General features: G+C 34.5%; 1 protein-coding gene across 1 annotated transcript in view; it reads left to right on the plus strand.

The window, feature by feature from the left end:
- The window catches only part of LOC144441816 (uncharacterized), a 58420-nt gene that overhangs the window by 15885 nt on the left and 23527 nt on the right, over positions 1-19008 (plus strand). The window contains exons 2-4 of the mRNA XM_078131124.1: positions 602-3509; positions 14804-15152; positions 18116-18267. Coding sequence (XP_077987250.1) covers positions 602-3509; positions 14804-15152; positions 18116-18267 — 3409 coding nt within the window. The remainder of the gene's footprint in view (positions 1-601; positions 3510-14803; positions 15153-18115; positions 18268-19008) is intronic.

A 19008-nucleotide genomic window follows, 5' to 3' on the forward strand; every position in this document is an offset into this window, starting at 1 on the left:
CACAACAACAACACTGTAAACAGTCCATGACACTTTGCAAAATGGTAGCATAGAGGAAGTTATCGCTTGAAATTTGATGGTACATGTACCTGTACAAGTGAAAACAGGGTTACATGTATATGTACATATACAGTCACTGTGTAATATCACAATACACTTATGGGCAGCTTGATGTACATGGTGATGTACAGGTATGCATGTTTGTATATTCAATCAAAGGTTATTTCTAAGGGTGCCAAGATGAAACCTAGCTCATGAGATAAAATGATCTGATCCATGGTGCACAATTTTGGTAAAAATGGGACTGTGTTGCATACTCCATAGTGGATCACATTGCTGTGGAACTGTTGAGGCTTTCCCAGTCAATCCAGCGGCTATCCCAGAGTTATCCAGGCCCAGCAACATACATGTAGCACTTGGGCACTTTGAGTGGTCAAAAGACTGAAAGCACAAGTATCAAAAATTACATTTCCTTAAATAAATGATAACAATGATGTGCAATTAACAAACTCAATTTATCTGTATTGCCTAATCGTTATCATCATCATATATTGAACAGAAGCTCATGAAATGTTGAAATTCTTTTTTTATTCTATTTCAGGTGGAAGCAAAGTACCACCAGACAGGCCTAGTCCTCCTGCAAAACCACCAAAACCCAAGATACCTCCAAAACCAAAGATACCAGCACATTTAGTGAGTCGGCAGTCACGGATATTGGAGAAAGACATTGACAAGAATGGGAAGATTACTGAGAAATCCAGTGAAGAATCCACAAAGGATAAACCTTGCAGTAAAACTGAAACTTTGATGAAAGAAAGAAATACAGACAGTGATAGTAAAAGAGAGGTGCACCAAGAAAAAATAGTGCTGTGTGTCGAAAACTTTACTAAAGTTGAAAGTGTAAAGCTAGAAGAACCTCATACTGAACACAATAATTCTCAGGAACAAAAATATGCAGATGGGGAACAAACACAAACTGAACAGAAGCAACATACACATCGTCAGTCAGTTGGAAGCCCCAAAATTAGACCAAAACCAAAACCTAAGCCTAAGCCAAGGTCAGAAAGAAAAACTATTGAAGTTGGAAGTCTAAAAATAAAGGAGATTAAAGTAATTTCTGAAAATTCCAATCACACAGCTGGAAGTGGAACCAAAAATGATGGTATTAGTGGGGGTATTGCAAGTAATGAAACAGTAAATCAGGTAGGACCTGACAATGTTACTGATTCAAATCAAAGCGATCAAGGGTCATTTTTGAAACGAAGACCAACTCCAGCAAATCGCAGCCATCTTAAGAGGTACAAAACAGTTGATGTTATTGTTAGTCCAATACCATCAACAAAAGCACATGAAAACCAAGATGAATTTTCATTTGCACAAGACTCAAAACATTCCATCGATGATTCTGTACTGAGAGATCAAGCAAGTGATGGACCATCACCTTTCAGACCACCAAGGAAGATCAAAGCAGCCAGCATCAGTGGTCCATCAGGCACCCATACAGGAAATAATATGGTGAAGGTATTTCCAGGAGGACCAGTCATACAAAATAACAAAGATAGTAAAACAGAGGGATTTGTGGGGAGGGAGAGCCCATCTAAGAAGGAGAGGCCTAAAAGACCACCACCTCCCACCCCTTCAAAGCCTAGTAAATCAAGACCCTCTTCAAAAGTGCTTAATCAGGATAGTAATGTCCATACAAAAGATTCAGAGGTTGCTGATGTAACATTTACAAAATTGTGCACAGAAAGCAGTGAAGCCAAGTCAAGATCAAGAAGTAAGTCTGCTGAAGGAGTGTTAAATGCTGTTGATCAGTCCACTTCTCAGGCAGATTCAAGTGAGAAGGAACATGACAAGAATGCTGTTGAAAGATCACAATCACATGGTGATCTGAGTGAGAAAAAAACAACAAAAACACAAAAAAGGGCAGCACCTCCACCCCCATCTAAGCCACCATCTGCCAGAAAACCATTAAAGGATGATGGAGGCAGTAATCCAGATGTTACTAATGTGACACCTCATGTCCAGTCTAAGATAAAACCTGTTAGACCAGCTCCACCTGTGAGACAAGAGTCAGTCAAAGCTGCTGGGACATCAGAAAAACAGGAATCCAATGAAAGTATAAAACCACCAAAACCAGTTACACGCCCTCTTAGGCATGACATTGTTAAAGATCATAGCGATCTGCAGGTTAGTGAATCACCAAAGAGAACTCCTTCAAGACCCAAACCACACAGACCCGCACCACCAGTCAGACAAGCTCCAAAAGGTAAAGGATCAAGTCTGACTGACAGTGGAAGTCCTGTAAAGGAGCAACAACTTAGCAGTGTCAAAACTCCCAAACGTTCTCCACCTGTTCCCTCAAAGAGACCTCCTAGACGAGTGTCTAAAACACCTGAGACCAAGAAACCATCACCAAGTCAGAGTTTGGAGATGGTTGAAGATGAACAGTCCCAGAAACCACCACAAAGTCCGAGCATAGAGAACGTTGAAGATGAACAGTCCCAAGTATCTGCAGTTCATGTAGTTGAGCCTTCAGGCACACAAACGTCTTCATCAATAGATAGCGAGAAAAGTAGTGACAGTCAGAAAGACTTCAGTTCAGCAAACGGAAGTGAAGTTAGAAGGACCAGTTTTACTGAGCAACTGGTTAGAAAATTCAGTTTTAAGAGCAAAACAGATGAAGTTAGTAATCGTTCTAGTACATTTTATGATGCTGAGACTGATGCACAAGAGTGCAACATCGAAAACCAAGAGCAGGATGTTCGAGAAGGGAAGAGAAACAGTATATTTTACAAATATCTTGATAATAAGGAAAAGAAGAAGGTAGACACCTCCCCAGCTGAAATGCATGGAGAAGAAATTTCATCTACAGAACATGTTGTCGTCGAAACAACACAACCTCATCACGAAGTCAAGAATATTCCAAAGTTAGAAAGTGACAGCAAAGAGGATGACAGTTATAATGAATATGAAAACATCGAGAACAATCCTCCAATTGAAAAGAAGCAGGAGATCCATGACTATGCTGTGCCTGTTGTGCCACATCATATTTATGACGACAATGGACCTCAGCAGAGCATACCTGGTAATCAGCAAAATATCGAACCTGTCTATGAGGATATTGATGAAGGAAAGGTAAAACCAGATCAGAATAAAAACAGAACTGCAACTGATGCCAACCAATATTCTTCTCTATCCTTCGATGATGACAATGACTCCGACAGTGACTCTGATGTGTATGTGAATAGCTCAGTCATCAAAATAATCATGGAAGATCAAGAAAGTGAGGATGAGTATGTTGAACCTGATGCGCCACCAGTGTATGACAATGCTGAGATACGGTCACCAAGGGGTGCAAGGAACGCAATGTTGAATCTCGACGAGAAGAGAATCTCGACGGCATCAGTGGAAAGTGCAGGAAGCTATGTCGATATGTCAGCAGCACAACCACGAACATCAGGTGCTGATGGTGAAGATGATGGTGATGATTACGACGTCCCACCAAGGTAAGAAGTCAAGATCTATAGAATCATGTCTGCATGTGTCCTTTTCTCTCTCTGTCTGTATAAAAACACCAGCAACAATGCCGTTCTCATTTCAACATTTTTAAAATTATTCTTAGACAAACTTCACTCTTGACAGGCTAGTGAATAAGATATTCTTTTTGTGTTGTCTGCAATAATGACAAAGTCTAAGACTAATATGACTATGCACACTGAGTCGCACTCTACATTCTACAAACAAGAATCTGCTTGCAACAACAGCTTACAGACAAAGTCACCTATGGAGGTTGTTCATTCTCATATGTTGCCACCAAACTATGGAACTCTTTGTCACTTGACATTCACCAAGCCTCCAGCCTTGATTGTTTCAAAACAAAACTTAAGACTTATTTGTTCACCAAAGCATATGGTGTGCTTTAGCCATTCAGCGCTACTGAACAGAACATTGCTCTGGAAATCAGCGCTATAGAAATTAGATTGATTGATTGATTGATTGATATACAAGTCTCGTAGTATCACCCTGTCTTTAGACCCCCCAACCCTCAAGAAAATTATAAGCAGTGTTTTGTTAAGGTGGTAAGTAAGTTCATCAGTCATTTTATCAGGGTTACCTAGAAGTGTTTTTCAAAAAACAGCATTAGGTAAAATCTACCCATGACCATCAGATATTGACAGGGGTTCAAATCCCCACCAGAATTATGGTATGCTACAAGATATGGAAATCTTTCTAACATTTACCACACTTTACCCCATCTCATTACCAGGATCCCAAAACCTTAATGAAACACAAAATATGATTATTCTTATAATATTTACTTTATTTTGCATGTTAGTATAAAGTTGAAATACCCCCCCCCCCAAAAAAAATCAAAAAAATCAAAAAAAATCAAAAAAATCAAAAAAATCAACAAAAAAAAATCATTTGTTTCTCTTGTTTTTATGCAATTAAACTTGTAGTTTATGGTGACCTTGAAATAACTATCAGCCAAATGCTCTTTGACTTTACAAATTTATTTCCTTGGCCTCATTTTCTCTTGCAACATTCTTCACCAAATGTTGATAATAAAAAGTGATAGGGGTAGCAGACATTAAAAGCATGTCAGGGTTTAATTATCAAAGTGACAAAATAAATATATAGCACACCCAGTTTATTAAGTATTTGACTGTGTTTAGGTGACACAAATAAAATACAGCTGTACGTTAATATATAAATTACTGTGTCACAGAATGGCATGGTTAAATGTAAACAAAATTTCCTTACTGTGAAATTCTTGACTTTAATGCTTAAATTTGTATTTACACAGTGCTGTCTTAAAAGTGGCATTATGGATGAGGATTTGGGGTATTTATTTTGGATTTGTAATTGATAAAACAACTTAAGTATGTTTTTCTACTTGAAAAAAACAATGTGAAATAACATATGCCAAGTCCCTTGTTTGTAACTCAATAAATTGCAAAAAGATGGAAAAAGTTTTGACGCTGTGTGCACGTACTGTCATACACTAACAAACATTTTACATATTTTTTAAACATGTTTTGCAAGTTATTGACTTACAAACAAAGACTTAGTATATTTTCAAAAGTAAGTTTTCCATAATGTTTCATTCACCTCAGTAAATGTCGACGTGATTTCATTTTTCATGCAAATGAAGTGAACATCTGTTTGGCACTGAGTTTGTATAGTGATTTCATGTTACTTTTATAGTACATACATGTATGTAGATGCATCTCTCTGTAGCATTGAACTATAAAACGGCTGCGCTATCAGACAGGAAAAGTTACATGAGCTGCTGTGTCTGCATGGTCACATGACTTCTGGCAACTTGACTCACACTGAGCTGATATTAGCAAACAACTGATATTTGGGTCAGCAATCCATTGTCAAATAATACTGGTAACAACGCCCCCTTTGTACATGTCGTAGGGCAGCTACAGGTAAAACTGGTACTTTACAACTGTGATCCACCATGGGAAAATTTGACAAGTGAATCTGTAATTTTTTGAAAACTCTTAGTTTCTGACCTTGCTTTTTGCCAAAATAAATTTCACTTCAGTTGCCAAAATAGGTCATAACCCATCTACATGGTATGTTTAGAAATTTAGTCTACTGCCCTCTAGAGGGGAATTTCAGGTAATTTGAATGTTTATATTTGAGATCAACTACTGTGCAACTTTTAATGAACGATGTGCCACACTAATGATATACAGATAGAAAAGTTGCATGAATTTTTTGTCATTGGCCAAACATAATTTGAATATTCTGATGTTTCACAAGAAAAGACATTGCAATGTAGGATTTCTTCTGTATTTGTGATTTACATGTCTTAAATTGTGTCAGAAACTGAAAAATTGAGCTAAATTCTCCCCTTACTAGTATAACCACAGTTGTAGAATCTACTAGTCCAATAAGGATATTAGATAATGTTTATAGTGAAGTTCATACACATGAACATGTGTACATGGAAAGGGGGTGTGAACTTCCAGGTTTGAAACTTTCCAAATTACAACTTGTGAGGGCAGTCTTCAGAGAAAATGAAATGACACTGGGTGCTATATTCGCTTTGTATGGTTTGTGTTTTATAACAGTAAAAGATGTTTGTAAAGAGCCATAATACCAAAATTCTTTATAAAACTTACCTTCTTGAAATTCAGAAAATGGGAATAAACACACTTCATTAAATCCTTTTCATGTAACAATATCTGTATGACAGTGATTGGGTATCAAGTCTGGTGACCTTTGACACGTGTATCACATTGAATTCACAGGTATCTCTTTATAACAGGCAGTAGTTTCCTTTCATGAAAGACATGACAAAATTTTGTCAATTTTTTGGAAAAATTTGAAACTTGACATCAAAGCACACTGAAATCAGCAGATTTTTTTGGGAAACCGTAAGAAAAATTTGACTTGTTTATATACAAACTAATCCTGTTTTTCGTAACATGTATTTTTTTATGTACAAACAAACCCCCCCCCCCCCTGAGGATTAACAGGTACAATAGTCATTGACATTGTGCACATAGAGGTGTTCCTCCGATAGCCTTAGACCTGGTTAGATATTTTATGTAGAATATCAATATTTTGGCTAATCTCTGTCAAATAGGTAATACTGATTGATATGCACATACTATGAAATATAAATATAGTTTTGTCATCAATTTTATGCAGACAGGAGAGATCCAAATTGCAAATACATTTTCCTGTGTACCTGCTGCCCTGATCATACTGTTCTGAGTATTCTTTCATAGGACAATATCTGTCAAAAAAGAAGCACAGCAGTGTTTGGTTCGTTGAATAATAAATGGGTTACTATCATCCCATTGTGTAAACTCCACCCCTCCAATTGGTGTTACCAATCACCAATTCAAATACAAGGAGTTTGGATATGAACTTCAAAGGTCAAAGGTCAACATTGTTTTGATACCAAAGACAAATCCTGACACCATACATCCATCAACATACAGAAAATGCTGTGTGTGTATTATAAGCATTATACAGTAGATGATAATATTCAAGCATAGCTACCTGCATCATGATATAAACTAAAAACATTACAAAGTGAACATATATACATACAATAATAATAATTCATTACCACAAACTCATCTCTCAAAGGTGGTAAATTTTTGTATATAAATTTTATGTATGATCCATAAATTGACCTCAACTTTGCCAGGCACTATTATTTTGTATGGCTCTTTGTAAGTCCTCCTTACTTGCTTACACTACCAGTATTTGTAATGTCTATAACTGAATTAGATCAAACACTAACTTGTCACCACTGCCTAATGAAGTTCAGATAGTCTTCTGGCGCCATCAGTTAAATTCTGTGTGTGCCGTCCGTGTGTGGGTAGGTTTGTCGGCAGATTTTTTTTTTTTAATTTTTTTTTCTCAAAATTTCTGTATTTCATACTATTGTAAGTGGAAAGACAGATCAAATATCTTCAGACTAACTACACATATTTCTAAATATATATTTTTTTTAAATTAAGACAATCAAACTTTGGACTTTGACATTTACATTTCACCAGTCTAGTCGATCTCGGTACAAACGGAAAATGAATTAACAGAAAAGTGAATTTCACATGACATGCTACCATTGTGTTTTCCTGTCTGCCTGGTACAGGTGTCAGGGAGATTCAAGGACGGCAAACAAAGTATATTTAATTCATGGAGACTAATTTATTACTTCCATTATTGTCTTTAAAAAAAGAATATTAATCATGCATCTTTTGTCATAATATACAATGTATGGAACATATTGCATGAATTTTCCTTAGTTTGTTTCTATACCGTCAAATTTTATAAGTTGTGACTTTTATTACACAACTCCGCCATTCCTATTCTCTAACATCCTTCCGTTGCACTCTCTCTAGACCTATCTCTTTAAACATTACTTTCAGCCTTCTCCAATCACTAACTACATGTAGTAGTATCCAGTGTCTGTGAATTCGCATTTCCTGTACCACACAGTAAATAAATTTGTACACTTCTTCTGTGCGGCCTCGAGCTCTGCTTGCAGAGATGAGATGCTTTTAAATACAAATCTCCTTTATTACTACTATACCTTCAGTGAGTATGTAGTAAGGTAACATCAACAACAACAACAACAACAACAATAACAATAACAATAACAATAACAACATATTTACTGTAAAAGACAGTAACATGATTATATATATCAGAGGGTTACCATCAATTGTGTCATTGTTTGTATACTCAGTGTTGTTGCTAAAATTGTGAAACCCAGTATTAACAGAGGTCAGGTGGGAAAGAAGGTATATAACCGTACAGTGTATAGATTTTAATGCTTTGTCCCATTGTTTATGATTTTGGTGAGGACCCTGGTAAAATATTGCCCTTAAAAACACTGAGTACATAGACTTTAAAAAAGAAATTATATTATATTTACATGTACTACGTACTTCAGTTGATATATAGGAAAATAATTTGTCAATATGAACTTCAAGTTCAAAGGCCACAGTTGAAATGTGGATACCATGTATCATTAGCCGAGGTACAGTAATCTCAAATACCAGTGTATTACAGTCATTTGATATTTTTGACAGTTTGACTTGTAGAAACTGTGAATATTTTGTTCTGTTTCACCTCTTGCAAAAATTCTATTTAAAAAAATGGATTATAAACAAAAAATTACCAAGTGAAATAGTATGATTAATTTTTAATTTTTTACTTAATTTTATCTTTATTTCAATATTTGTCTATTTGATTAATTTCAGGAAAGTAGGTAAATATTATTAAAAGCAAGTCAATATTTAATAAATCATGACAGGGATCAAGTAAACTAATTTATTTTCCCAAAATGTAGTAGATTAAATACTACCATTAACAATTTTTTCTCATAATTAGTCATATCAAAATATTTGACCAAAATTCTTTGAGATGATGAATCTTGTGCTGAAATTGATAATGGGTTCAAGGGTCAATTCCTTGTCAGGAAAGTCTTCCTTATTTCTGAAGTGCTGTGATTCAGGTAGCCAATCAGTAGCACTGTTATTTAATGATAAGAGAACTGATTACAGTTCACCTGTATGTAATAGTTCACCCCAGTGGCCAGTTGGTTGTACGTGTGAAGTCAAACACCCCAGTACTACTACTAAGAAGTTCAAATGCGTTGACATTTTTTGTGACATTGTGGTGTGGAGGATTTGTTGTATGGATGGATATACTGTAAGTATTGTTAATTTGTTATGTAGAGAGTAAACATCATACAGGAACACAGTGTACATTGTATTTACCTACAGCTACCAAAGTTATGTAATGGTATACATGTACATGTAAAACCTACAGTGTTAATTACTAGTACATATTGATTGTCTGGGTATACACATATACTGCCCATATTCTGTTTTGATTCACATTTGCAAGAACTGCATTGCCTGAGTCTCAGAATTAACCGTCTACAAAAGACCTTCTGGAGTGTAGGTTTGATTATTTTGTAAATTTAAGCATAACAGTGATCATTTTAACTGAATCAGGATTGTCCTACTAAAAAAAAATACTATCAAAAAATAACCAGACCAGACTCCATTATGCATTATTTATGCCGCAGACAATTCATTAAATTATAAATCCACAGTACTGAAAGCAGATGTACATAATTCATGGCTATCCAGTGAAAGTAGATGATAAATGCAGTAATTATATGTTAGAAAGCCTGGAGTCCATTGAACTCACAGATTCCAGTCTACATCTCCTAAATTTTGATATTTTAAGATATTTTTTGTGACGTTACTGTTTCAGGATATATATCTTGTAGCTACTGTGAGTAAGTTGGAAACATATAATTATAAAAAGCAGAACTGCTGAAATATCTTACAAAACTGCCGACATAGAAATGATTAGGAAGTAGTTGGACACAAAGCTAACAAATAGATTTTAATAATGACGTTATCAGTCCAGGGGAAAGGGAGATTAGAACGCACGCACCCACAATGGCTGATCTGTCAGTCTGGCTAACAAAGAGAGACGTATTGAAGAACAAGAAGTCTCTATTGTTGAATTTGACCTTTGACCTTTCTCATCTTACCTCTGGAAAAAGAGGAAGACGACAACAAAGAAGATGTCTCATAAAATCAGTTTATTGTATTGAATGAAAATTGATTTTTCAAATTTGATTTTTTTTCTGCGTGATCAGTCTTTCAATGAATGGTTTGATTTGATTTTTATGGTCGCTGTCATTTGTTTCTGAATGACTAAAGTGTTTTGACAAGATGTAAACCAGGACTATGCCTCAATCAACCCCAGCGGTATGATTGGTGACGTCACCTGTTAGGATAGAGGTTGTACTGTGAAGGATTTAATCCTATGTGCTTATAGAGGCCGCAATAGATTGTATGCTCCCGAGGGAGTTGAGGAAGTATAAAAAAAAAAAGGCTGTTGTGGCATTATAGGTCTGTACTATGGGTAATAATTGTACAGTGCTTTGACTGCATTCAAACTAACATTGTTATTGTTTTTATTTGAATATTAATGACATTTATTATATAGCTATAAACTTGGCTATTTGGTTAGACACATGCCGATATGTCCAGCCAACGTTGTTAGCCAAGTCTCTGGGCGATAGAGTAATAACTGTAGGAAACCCAACATATTGTAGATACATCACAAAAAGGACAAAATCAGCAGAAAAAAATAATATATCACAGTCTATACTCTCAATTATTTAGAAGAGTTATTGTTATGAATGCACATGAAGCATTTCTACTATATGGCATTGTAGACCTACCCCCCCCCCCCAACACACATACACATACACACACCCCTCAATGACACACATCATTCCTATCTAATGAATATATATCCTAAGTTGATGACTTGCTATATCACTTTCATGTAGATATCAATTTCAGATGGTTTATATTTCTCTACCACTTTTGTTATTTGAGACATATACATATCGCATATTTCTACATCATTTACATGTATTATAGCCGGGTATCAAATTAACCATTTCCCGTATAGTGTTATTTCCCTGTCAATACTGGTAGAACCTTGCCTGTCATTCAGAAAACCCCTTTGCTGCGTGAATAATGATATTGATATAATATTGGACTATTGATTTATCTAAGAATTGTGTACTCTATAATCGAACCAAGCCTCCCTGTCCCCCCCCCCCTCCCCTTTGGCAGGATAGTTCTCAGGTAGACTGTAAGATGCATCGCATAACTCTGCCCTCACTGGCCTGCTGTAAAATGGGTTGACTGATGTGTGAGGGCGCCCCAACATGGCGTACCTTACAGACTAGTTGTCAGAAAAAATTGAAATTGATTTATTGGTGTTATAGAATGTAAAAAAGGACTTTCTCTTCAGGTAGGGTTTCATATTAAGCTTTGAACCAGTAATTATTTAGTTCCTTTTAATTTCTGGTCAATATGCTCTCATGTTTGTGGTGTTTTGATTGTGCTGCACTTTTGTCTCGGGAGTCAAAGAAGATTTAAGGATTACTTTCATGACTTTTGTTATTGCTTCTGAGAATCGAACCCCCATGTGTGGCTAGCGCTTTATTAAACCCACAATAGATAAAATCGACTACATTGTACATTTACTTGAGGAAACATGTAACAAACATAGAATATTTTAATATTGAAATGAGGACATCAACATAAAACGTTGTAAATAAGGAAGTGAAGTGGTTCAGTCTACAACTTATGGCCAAACATGCATTCCTCAGTTGCATGCGACTCATCAGAGTCTTGTGGAATAGTCTTACAGCGGATCAGAAGATTTGAAGAGGTGGCTAGAATCGAAACGTGTGACTTTAACAGGTACCATGGCAACAGTTCTAATACATCCACATTTCGTTTGAGAAAATTGCTTCTTGTTATTTTTGGACCTTTACCATACGGTTGGTTGATGATGCATGAATGTTGTATTAGCTCCACAAGGAAGTTGCCTAATCTTTTGACCTTTTCAATAATGTACCTAAATTTTGTAGTAAGTTGGAGACAATGTAAAAGTGTATACAGCATATATTTATAGCTATATATAATTATTTAATGATTTCTAAATTTATGTTGTAATTATTCCTTACAGTAAAAAAAAACATGTTTCACAACTTCTTAACTCCACCCCCCTCCCCTCCTCTGCCTCCCTTGAATGTTTCTCCCCTCTCAGCTCTCTAAGTAAGGTGTAAAAAAAAAAAAAGTTGTGTGGTTCCGATTACATTCAATTTTAAAATAGGTGGGTAGGTAGATATTTTATTTTATTTTATTATATTTTTTTTTCACGTGTGAGTGCCTAGTTCAGGTTTTCCATCGTTTTCCAAATAGTGTCTGTGTTGTTTATTTCTTCCTATCAGATGTACAGCCATTACAGATTGGAAGAATAGTTTTATATTGTCTTTTTAAGTTGATGTCAGTTTCCACACCCACTATTTCTTGCAAGACTTCACGATTTTTGCGATTTTATTATTATTTTCTTGAATACGTAAAAAAAAAGTTTAGGGTCGGCGTGAAAATCTAGGTGGGGGTCGGGTAACTGGAACCAAACAACGTTTTTTATTTGGCCTAACTAAACATACTCTCACGGTGGTGTTCAGCTGTCAAAAACTGTTATCAAAAAAAGATAAAACATCATCCATTCAGTTCGTTAAAAATATAGACACGCTGTACCACCAGTGGTAGTATTTGTACATTTATGTGGTATCATACACCTTGATGAACCTACAAGGATATAGCTTGTGTTAAAGAATAGAGAAGTCAATTCAGATTACTGAAAAAAGTAGAACTAATTTAATATTTCAAAGTGCAATAAATTTTCACATTTTCCGTACTGTAAAATGTTTAGTTTCATGAGTTTATTACATGGCTATCATTATCAGTATTAAAACAGAAAACTTCATTTGAAGAATATTTTCAGGAGAAAGGAATTTTAGTAACCATAGTTATTGCGAAATATTGGTCATCAATTCTTGAAGGAGAGTAGAAAGAAGTAGACAGATAAAAATTAAGTCATAGAGAGCTCCCTGTTTCACTCAGAAGTACTCGTATGTGCTTTGAATTCTCTCTGTCTTCTAGGGCTCTGTTGTGTAGCAAAAAAAAGAACTCTTCATTTTTGATGATAATCTAGAAACGAATATAGAAGAGTATGTGTTATATAAAGTAACTTTCTGTACTGTGTTTTCAATTAGTCTAGATGCTAACAGTGGTATCAAAATCATCTGTGAAAGAGAGAGATCTTGGGATTCGATGTAGGATGTATTATAACACGGGTAGACTAGTTTTCAATAAGCACTGGGTTGGTTTTCAAAGCTTTATATGTGTATAGAAACTGTTAGTATACCTGTATAAACATGAGAATTATGTCACTTCTATGTTATACCATAGTTACTAAGTCTCACAGTGATACAGTAATACCTCATACAGCATAAACTGTGTGGTCATTATTTGTATAAAACTCTCTCGTAGACTATCTTGTACATGTGAAAGCTTGAAAACTTAAACTATTGTATAATATCCAAAGACAAACATCATAAATTTACACCCTCTAGTACTGAAACTTGATACAACAGTGTGACTTCCACATGTCATATAAAGTTCTCTCTGTGCATTATACATGTAATGTCATGGCCCTGACATCTGTTGATAGTCTTGGGGTTAAACGGGTATAGACAGTACAAATTGATCTTTTGAATGTAAGGGGTTAAGAACAGTGTCTGTACACATGTCATGATGAAATAGTGAACTACCAATTGCCTTCTGTAGAAAACTGAGTATATGTATAATGTATATGTATATGTATAATGTATATGTATATGTATATGTATAATGTATATGTATATGTATATGTATATGTATATGTGTATGTGTATGTGTATGTATATATGTATGTATTTGTGTATGTATGTATATGTATATGTATGTATATGTATATGTATATGTATATATATATATGTATATGTATATGTATGTATATATGTATATATATGTATATGTATATGTATATGTATATGTATGTATATATGTATGTATTTGTATATGTATGTATATGTATATGTATATGTATATGCATATGTATATATATATATATATATATATATATATATATATATATATATATATATATATATATATATATATATATATATATATATATATATATATATATATATATATATATATATATATACTATCAGTGTCTGATGATCGCAATATGCGTGAAACTCCGAGTTACACCCAAGAAAGAGTTCCAGTACTACCAAAACTATATATATATATATATATATATATATATATATGCATATATGCATATATGTATTTCTTTATTCTGTATGTTGCTTCTCTGGCATTGGTGAAATTAATGTTTTGTATAGTTAGTGTCTGATTGCTACACAGCTCAGTGGTATATTGCTAGATTTCAGGTAAAATACTGATAAAAAGAAATCTCAAGCAGATTTAAGATGGGACACTTAATTTGCATTCATTGCACATTCTGAGGTGTGTTGGCTGTTGGTGCCTTGACACCCTGCAGACAGATACCACTATATTAAACCAGTCATGTGTGGTTTTCTATCTTAGGTTATGATCCAAGGTATATTGTGTATATGCAAATATATGCAAATTTTAACTGATCCTCCCTCCCCCATTTAAATACCAAGGTTACCAATTCTGTGACAGAATAATGCAAAATATACCTAACAAATTAGGTTCCACATTTGTAGAACAAAAAACAGATAAACAGATTTTCCCTCTCTGTTTCTCGTGCTCTAGCTGTTACATAACTAAAACCTCTCTTCATTCATGTATTTTGATGCAAATCTTCTTAATTCTTGCAGTAACAAACCAGTGATTCATTTACAAGAAGAAAAGAGCAAGGAAGTAGAAGAACATAATTTTGTCCAAAAAGGTGAAGATTTTGACAATGACGAAAAAAGTGAAGAATTCGATGATGACGACGACATCAGAATCAGTTCAGGTAGTGGAGATTCTACCAGTGTGCATGACCAAGATGACAGCAGCTCAGAAGATGAACAGTCTACTGGAGAAGATGAAGAAGATGAAATGCCAGATGAGGAAAAAGAGAAAAAACTTCAAGAGAAAAAGAAGAATAAAGCATTTTGTGTTGCTAAGGAACTTATGACCTCAGAGAAGGCCTTTGTTGGAATATTGAGACTATTGAATGTGGTACGTATTTTGTACATTTCCAGTTTCACTTGATGGCTTCTTCTTAACCCTTTCAGGACTAGAAACTTTCCCGCCAAAATTTTTGAACAAAAATTCTTGTTTCTCTGTAATTTTTGGAAAAAGATCAACTTTATTTTAGACCAGAATTCAAGAAATATTACTTCCCAATGAAGTAATATTCTTAAATTTTAGAAAATGTTCTTACAATCAAGTTTCTATTTATTCCAATGTCGTCTCTAGGAATGAAAGGGTTAATTAATAGTCTGATAAGAATTGCATATCATTTTGAATGGCTTAGGTTTTTTTTTTTAGCACAACCATGGTTCCTTGCAACAGCAAAACTAATGGACAATTCAAGCCAAAATATGAAAAGTATGACGTATTTTAACTTGAGTTTCTGAAATTTCTATCTACCTTGATAGTAACCATGGCAACGCTAATCTGAATAAAAGACACAATTTGGGGTTAGGATTAAAATTTAGGTGTCAAAACAGATGTTTGGCAGAACTGTTGAAAAAGTTTGAACAGAAGAAATTGATAATCCTATGTATTCATATGGTTACACTGAAAACGTAATACTGATGTGGGAACCTGGGATTGAAACCTGGGCCTTTAATTGTCTTCGATACAGTCACAGCATGGACATAAACAGGTTCAGTATTAAAAGTCAATTCTACTTCAATGTCATTGGTGCTATTTTGGAATCAATATCTGGAAAATGTCAAAATCAAGCTACAGGTACTCTTAATAATATTCACTTTTCATGTAACTGTTATCATTCCCCACCCCCACCCCCCACTGGTATAAATATGTAACATTAGCCCTGTCCACACAGTGTCTGTTATCTTGTCCGCATATATGCACTAAAATCAGTTTGAACTGATTTAGTTGAATCGGTTCAAAACCACCACACAGGAGTAGTTTCAAACCCATTCAAAGTAAATCAGTTTAAAAAAAAAGCACTTCAAAACCATCGCAAAAGTAAAAGGGGAAAAAAAGGAATAAATTTAAATCAAATGCTCTGTTAAACAGCAGTTTTCTCATGGGAACAGAAACTGGTTTCCGACCAATGTAACAGAATCTATTCAGTTTCAACCAGTTTTGAATCAATTCAGGTAGGGACAGGGCTTATACTGAAAATATTTGTCACAACTGTAGACAGCCTGTGATATAATTTAACCGACAGCATTGTAACATAACAAAAGTCAAATCAACAAGCCATCTTTATGGTATTTTGCTGACAGCTTTAGTAGGGGTATCTGCATTTTTATTTTGTGATAATGTAACTAAAGAATCCACCATGGCGTACACACTAAATGAAAGCGTTTTACTGAAAACATAGAGACCTGTCGTTTTCCACTTATTTATGTAACAGTACAGTAACCACAAGCTAAGTTTAGTATAAGTGGTTACATAAACCTGAAACAACTAGGTGATACTTCAGTCTACCGAAAACAAAGCAGATAATTATAATACTGTTGAAAAAATGTTAGCTAGGAGTTCGTTATAATGTTCAATCTGATATTGGTTTTTTCAATATTTTTCACATAACAATATACCTCATGGTATAAGGCGATACAAAACTAGTATACAGGAATTGTGTGAATACAATCATTTAGCAGATTGCTCTAGGACTGTTTACAGCAACAAGAAATTTTCCAAGAGGAAGTTTATCAACTGAGGTCAAAATATGCACAAATTTACTTTAAATTTTACTTTTTTTAGTTAAAAAAGCTATGTAAAAAGTCAATCTTTTGCCTGGATTGTGGGAATTGAGTATAATAGTTTTGTAGATAGTCAAATTGGTGAGAACCTTGTATTAAATGGCACCCCCCCCCCCAAAAAAAAAACACCCAAACAAACAAACAAACAAACAAACAAAAAAAAACAAAACAAAAACAAAAAAACAAAAAAACAGACAAAACAAACGACAACAAACAAAACAAACAAACAAACAAACGGACAAAAAACATCAAAAATACAGACAAAACAAACGACAACAAACAATCAAAACCCCTCAGCAAAATGCAATGCCAAAAAATTGAAGGAATAATTCGTTATTATCAGAGGATCTCATAGATGTAAAATATTAGTACATGTAGTATAAAAAATATTGGCCTAACCTTGTACTGTGGTCTTTCTGAAGTGAAACTACCAGCATAAATTAAAGATTTACAATACCACTTCTTACTTTGTTGTTATTCAAATAGTCTTTACAACCATAGTATCATAAAGGCATAGTGTATAGTCAGAAAGTATTTCTAAATAAACATTTCATGACGTCGCTTTAATGATTATTGAACATTTAGCACACAAAATGAAACCATATACAGTGAATTTCACAATACCATGCAGCTTTTCTGTTTGATACAACCACGCAGAACCAATAACAAACTGGACATTCTACACTTTACGATAGCAAGAATGAATGAGTACAGTTTCTTGCTACATTTTGTCTGTGAAATGAACTACACATGCCACCATACAGACATCAAATGAACACTGTAAAGGACATTTTATGTGCCCTTCATTGGGTGTTTGATGCTAAGAAAAACATTGGCGCCAAATTGTCTGCATGGCATTGCAAGACATTTAAATTGTTTACTTCATTTAGACTAAATGTAACAAAAAACGTCATCCTGCTATTGAAGTGTGGCATATGCAGTTTCTTGTTGGTTGTATCAAACAGAAAAGCTGCACGGTATTTTGAAATTGACTCTACAATGTAAGAGCATATACTACAATTTTACTTCAATATTAGTTGAGCCAGACAACAAGATATCAAAACTTTAGTCCAATATTTCTTGAGCAAGACAACAAAATGTAACAATGTCAGTAAGATTTTTTGTCAAACCAGAGTAAGATTTGTTTCAGTGTAACTGGCTTTTATTGTACATCTTTTGGATTTTTACTCTTTCTAGATTTCTTAAATGATACATCATGAACTTTCTTTTATCATACAGGACTTCAGAGATGCTGTAGACAAAGCAAACGAGAAGGCTTCCAAACCTATTATTGAACAGAAAGTGATGAACCAGATATTCTCATACCTGCCACAGTTACAGACATTTAACGAAGAACTTCTGACTGATTTGGAAAAGAGAATTGAAAATTGGTAAAGATAATGTTCATTTGTATTAATATTTACCTCAAAGGGGTTATTGTTTGTGATAAGGTTTAAGAAAGCAAAAATGAAAGTGAATCAGATAAAATTAGACCGAGTTGTTTTCTTTTGATAGGGTTGACATGGGGTGGAGGGGGCTTAGTAAAATATAAAGTAGACAGTGTTTTTTTTTAAGGGCAGTCGTAAAGCAGGTAAAATCCACCGCGGTTCGCAGTAATTTTACCATGGTTCCCAAACAAACTTATGGTAGATTTTATGGGAAACTATGCAACTTTTACACCTTTCACTCTTTCTGTTTACCAGGGTTCCCCAACAACCTTAACAAAAACACTGGCACAGTGGTAGACAGCTATGAGGTAGAATTTTCCCAACATTTGCATTTTTGTAGTCTTGGATTGCAGTGTATACTCTTAACCCTTATCAGTGTATACCTTTAACCCTTTCACCACCGATTCCCGCTATTGCTGGAACACACAAGCGCTAAGGATTAGATAGCATGATGCTTTTGTTCAAAAACCAAATATTTGTATATACCTCAGTCATACAACTGTTTTGTACACCTAAATTTCAATTCTAAAATATTAATATGACATTGGCCTTTAACAAAAACATTTATTATAATACTTCACAGTAAAGTGTTAATGATAGGAAGTTCATTTCAACATCCACAGACAACAAACTTACTCAAAAGTTCAACAGTGAAAATGAAATCACTTATTTTGGTTTGAATAT

The sequence above is a fragment of the Glandiceps talaboti genome, chromosome 1 (genome assembly GCF_964340395.1).
Source record: "Glandiceps talaboti chromosome 1, keGlaTala1.1, whole genome shotgun sequence".
In the NCBI taxonomy this organism is placed as follows: Eukaryota; Metazoa; Hemichordata; class Enteropneusta; family Spengelidae; genus Glandiceps; species Glandiceps talaboti.